Here is a 5,688-nt window from a genome sequence, read left to right as displayed (position 1 = left end):
CCTGTGCTTTTATAGCGTGGATCAAAATCTAGTATATGCTAAAATCTCTTTCGTGGTATATGAGCATTGTTCTAAACTTTAATCAATTATTATTAATTTAATAAACTTTCATATATTTTTTTAAATCAGTGGACCAGGGTAAAATTGTTATTTTTTAGAAAAACGGAGACAACATGATTTCAAACTTATTGACAATCATTATATTTTAGTGCGAAATGCAACTATGCATTAAAAGAGTACTGTTATATTTTTTAGAAAAATATCAAAATTTATGTTTAAACCGCGGATAAAATATTAAGTTTTTTTGGTAAATAATCAACTTATAAACTGAAGCCTATACTTTTAGTGTTATTTAAAATATCTAAGGATATTGTACATATTTGTACTAATGGATGGTAAACTCTCATTGATAGTATTTTTTGAAGGCCCAATCCTTTGTAAAATAATAGTTTAAGGCCACTTAAGAGAGTTGCAAATGGGCTTTGAAAAATCTTTTTTTTTTGGTGGTTAGATGCCAGAAGACCGAATATCCCTTTGTCTTCCATCAAATCATATTCCTCAATTAGAGAGAGAGAGAGCTTGGATCGCGGTGGTGGAGTAGATCAATAGACATGGCTTCGACTGACGGACTTGTGCCCATCACCCGGGTTTTTCTGGCGTCCTACTACGACAAATATCCTTTTCCTCCTCTTTCCGACGACGTTTCTCGGCTTTCCTCGGACATGGCTTCTCTGATTCAGCTACTGACTCTCCAATCTCCCCCATCTCAAGGTTCCCGATCCCACTTTTGTATTATTTCCTTGGTTTGAATCTCCTCATAAAATTTATTTTCATTTGTCTAGGGGAAGCTTCCCTGATCGAAGAAGCGAACCAGCAGCCTCCTCACAAGATTGATGAGAATATGTGGAAAAATAGGGAGCAGATGGAGGAGATATTGTTTCTTCTGCAACCATCTCGTTGGCCTGTTCAGGTGAATCGTTTTGTCCCCCTCCCCCAACCTTGTTCTTCTTTCTTTTCTGGTGACAACATCTCTCTCCTTCCTTTATTTCAGCTTCGGGAAGATGCTGAATTATCATCCACTTTGAGACATCTCAAGGACAATTTTGATAAAGCTCTGGCTGCCATGATTTCCTTCCAGACGAAAAACTCCGAGCGCGTCTTTAGCACTGGTTACTTCCATTGTTTTATGCATACAGAGAGAGAGAATAAACAAACAGCCTGTGTTTATTTATACTTTTGTCTTCTTTCTTTCTTTCTTTCTTTCTTTCTACAGTTATGACCTACATGCCTCAAGATTTCCGAGGAACCCTCATCAGACAGCAGAAGGAGAGGTCTGAGAGGAACAAACAGGCGGAGGTTGATGCCTTGGTTAGCTCTGGCGGGACCATACGCGACACTTACGCTCTTCTTTGGAAGCAGCAGATGGAGCGGTGAGCCTACCTTTGTTTCTGCTTTCTTATTTGCTTACAGAGAACAACATGTTTATTATATTGTAGGAGGAGACAGTTGGCTCAACTAGGCTCTGCCTCTGGTGTCTACAAAACCCTTGTCAAGTACTTGGTTGGGGTTCCACAGGTAGGCTCAATGCCTCCTCTCATTCTCATAGCAAATTCATTTAGTTGTTCATTCTTTTCCTTTTTTTTTTTTTCTAGGTGTTGTTGGATTTTGTTCGACAAATAAATGATGATGATGGGTATGTACCATGGTTTCATTTATAAGGCTACTGCATAAGGAACTTTAACTGATAGGATCGTTTTATCTTCTCGTGTAAAGGCCAATGGAAGAACAACGACAACGTTATGGACCTCCTCTATACACTCTCACAAAAATGGCGACGGCTATCAGGGTTTTCTTAACCCTTCTCTTTCAAAGATATGATACTTTCAAACTGTAAGATTGTTCCCTTTGCTTAAATCAAGGTTCCCTTAAATTCACACTAGTCAATAATCAAGGTCCCCTTTCTCAGTGACCTTTCCCATTTAGAGGTTGTGAGATCTTATTATATGTTGTCGGATGGGCAGGAATAAAGAACAAATGAATCTCCTGTCCGAAGCTGCTATCGTCTACACATCTGAGTTTGAAAGATTCGTCGCATTTATCAGGTACCTTCTTCCTTTCTAAGATCACACAATGTCGGGGAAAGCTCACCTTTGAAACTTTCTTGCTGCGAGAAAATTGTGTGTGGATGTTTCTTTTTAGGGCTTCTTCACTTTGTCTCCTAATTTGTTTTGGCTATGTTAAAATTGTTGCTAGCATGTCAGTGAAGGCATTCCTATCAAGCTTTAGAGTAAGTTTAGTAGTCCGAAACACAGATATGATGTAATTACTAGACTTCTTTCTAATAAGTTTTTTTGCGTTATTTTTCAATTTTGATTGAATTTTTTATTTCGACAGTTCCAACATTACTTTGGTTAGACGTCTTTAGGCATTGTCTTTCTCTACTGAAAAAAATTAACTTTTTCCATTGTGCTTTTCCAGCGATGTATTTGCCAATTCCCCCTTCTTCATTTCAGCAGATGCCGCTGGGATATTGGGTTCAAGGTTAGCTTTCTTTGTTCACAAGATTCTCTCTACAGTTCATGATAACTAGTTCTAAGAGTTTGTACTGCTTAGGGAAAACGAGGAGTACAAAGAGATAATCGTCCAGGCTGGGAGAACCTATGAGGTAAACTGTTCTCCTCAAATGCTTTTGGCTATTAATGAAACTGAATGTTTTGACATTATTAGACTCTTTAGACTAGCTCCATCTTAAATTTTTTTTTGTTTCTCTAGGTCTCATTGATGGTGGAATCCGAAAATTCATATATTGGTTGGGATTTCTCCTTGATGCAAGGCAAGATAAGCATGGTATTTCTTTTTGAACCCTTTTTCTCATTATGTAACTTAAATTATTTGTTTGCTTTTCTTGCTTGGTTTTGCTCCCCTCTCCAGAATTTGTTTGATAATTAATTATAGGTGTGTCTAGGTTGTTTTTGGTAGGAGCTACAATAAGTGTTTTTTGGTTAGGGCTTTACGCCTTGCAGATCAATCTGTTCCAACTTAGCAACTGGAATAAAAATAATTTGAAACCAAAACATGTTCGTTAGATGTTTCTTTCACCTCTGATATGAACCGACTTTGATTTCAGCCGTTTTCTAATGTGAGAAAGAGAGAGATATTTAGCTAAGTTTCCCCATCAACACTAGTCTCTCTTTGAGAATAAGGTTGATTGTTAGAAGTTGAATTCTTACTAATCTTAGCATATTCTTATGTAGGGATACAACTTAATGTAAACAGGAAAAACTTAAACCTAATTCATAAAAGATAACACCAAAACTGATTAGCTAAAATACCTTGACCAATCCTAACACATGTCAGCCTCGGACATTTATGAAACTTCACTAGAAGATAAGAATCAGTGTCGTGTTAAGTTGTGATCCAAGGAAAAAGAGGAAAGATGAAAACAGAGTAGGTTAGAAGAGAAGAGAAAAGTGTTACATGAAAAGAGATGGGTGTATGAGATCAAAACAAAGTACATTACTTAGCGTATACAAAGCGAAGTTATGATAGGAGAGAAAACCTATTTGAAAGCTTAGTTTTTTTACTGAAGAGTATGGGTGTAAGCTTGACTTTGCTTTGTTAAAGGGTTGATCAAACGAGCCTTACATCAAAACTATTGCGTTTAGATAAGAATCTCAAAGGTAATCGCCGTGTTGCGCTTATAGCGCCACGATATTTAATCAAAGGGGCACCATGGCGCGCGCTTTATGGATATTGCCTTGCTAAAGATGGTTAAGGCGTTGAGGGCATGACGATGATGATCACGCATTGTCCCTACTTTCCGTACATAAAATTGTATATGTTGCTGTTTCCGCTAGAATCTGGTTAGCTTTATTTTCCGCACATAGTTGATAGCCTATATTTTTCTGTGATGAACCATTCATGTGAGAGGCAAACAAGAACTGTTGTTTCTTGATACCAGATGTGATCTCAGTTTGGCTCTCACCTGATGTGGTTCGTCCTATTTTTATTTTACCAGGATATTGGATTTAGCGTGGAGTACATAAGTGCTTCAGGGGAAAAGACTGTGAGTGTGCTCATTAGTTTCCAAACTCTCATTAAACTTTAATAGCATATAGTAAATACAATATCTCTCACCCTTTTGAGATATACGTTCAACTAGTGAATTCTGAGGGTTGGATTACAAATTTCTCTTATTGCAGCTGATATTACCTTACCGTCGTTATGAAGCTGACCAGGTGAGTGCCATGTACATATGGGGGGAAGCTTATGAGTATTTTTGGTTTTGTTGTTAATTTCACAAGTTAGGTTAGGAGCTTTCTTTTAGCTGTGCTGTTTAATCTCATAAGTTTTTTTCTATGGGGAGGCTTATAATTTCTTTTTCGTTTTTTAGCTGTTGTTTTATGTGCATAGCTGGGTTATTTAATGTCATCGGTTTCGGGATCCACTGCGTTTGTTCCTACAGGGAAACTTCTCTACGCTAATGGCTGGAAACTACAAACTTGTTTGGGACAATTCATATTCAACTTTCTTCAAAAAGGTAGAATGATAGTTACATTTTGAGGCAAACAAAGTGATTCGATATGCTTTATAGACTCCTATTTCCATTGCTTTTACTAACGAGGATATATTCGTTTGCTTCTCTTGTTTGTTCCCCATTGTTTGTGGAATAGAATCTTCGATATAAAGTGGATTGCATACCACCAGTAGTGGAGCAGAAAGTGGAAGATGAAGATGGATTAGAATCATGAAAACTCATCATCGTCTATCTGTACAAAGACAAAACTTTGACCTTCTGAAAGACATCGTAAGTATCTGTTTGCCGAGTGAGTGAAATTTGGCGATTGAAGCTGCATGCTCTATTATCGATGTATGGGTTACAAAATATTATTTGGCTGGTTTGAAATAGCTGGGTTGACTTTAGAAATCGACGGATCGACGTCTTTGAAACAACTACATGGGCTTACAACCTAAATGGGCTTATTTGCATCTATGGTATTTGTTTTCTATTTTCACTCTCCATCCAAGTCTTCGTGTATCTTCCGAGTAATTTTGCAAGGATCCAAAATTCTCTTAGAGGCCTAATACGGGCCCAGTTTAAAAACCATTGTCTCGCTTCAATTATGTTTCAGATCGGACTCACTGGCGACGATGGATTTACAGCAAGAGCAGGCATTTTGGAAACCTTTTTTTTATCAGTTCTCAGAAATGTATGCAATTGTTGGATATATCGTGCATATTTTATAACACGATAAGCGATATCACAGACTATCAAAATCACGACAAACCACAGCGTGGATAAAGTCATATTTGCCATAACTTTTCCCAACTGCTTAGTCCTATCTAAAAAACAAGCATGGCCTTCTTTCAAGTATTAAGCTTCCGCATTAACTTGTTTTAAACACACATACAAGATTGGAGTATTGTACTAGATACATGAACATCGCTAAAATGTTACACTGGAAAACTGTTTTCGATCATATGTCGCTATTGGATATTCTGCTTGGATACACGTGACCTTTTGCTGGTGAGAAATTGGGGTCTTTTAAAATATTCCTCCTAAGTTTGTATGTCTTTGTTGACTTGAGAATTATGGGTGTTGGCTTTCACCTTTTGGTGCATGTGTTACGCTTTCCAATTATCAAGAGTCATGACATCATAAAAAAAATTATTTTTAAAAGTCCTGCC

General features: G+C 37.3%; 1 protein-coding gene across 1 annotated transcript; it reads left to right on the top strand.

Moving 5' to 3' along the window:
• Nucleotides 1–513: 513 nt before the first annotated feature.
• Nucleotides 514–5,009, top strand: LOC106327647. The gene is made up of 15 exons (XM_013765865.1): nucleotides 514–771; nucleotides 843–970; nucleotides 1,052–1,169; nucleotides 1,274–1,430; nucleotides 1,497–1,575; nucleotides 1,653–1,693; nucleotides 1,774–1,890; nucleotides 2,022–2,102; nucleotides 2,479–2,541; nucleotides 2,614–2,665; nucleotides 2,773–2,847; nucleotides 4,019–4,066; nucleotides 4,203–4,238; nucleotides 4,466–4,540; nucleotides 4,674–5,009. Exons 1-15 carry the CDS (start codon nucleotides 612–614, stop codon nucleotides 4,749–4,751), a joined length of 1,308 nt encoding a protein of 435 aa, XP_013621319.1. The 5' UTR covers nucleotides 514–611; the 3' UTR covers nucleotides 4,752–5,009.
• Nucleotides 5,010–5,688: the final 679 nt, after the last annotated feature.

This window comes from Brassica oleracea, chromosome C2 (assembly GCF_000695525.1).
Source record: "Brassica oleracea var. oleracea cultivar TO1000 chromosome C2, BOL, whole genome shotgun sequence".
Lineage (NCBI taxonomy): Eukaryota > Viridiplantae > Streptophyta > Magnoliopsida > Brassicales > Brassicaceae > Brassica > Brassica oleracea.
Note: the sequence above shows the minus strand (reverse complement) of the source record. Positions and strands in the feature narration are given on the sequence as shown.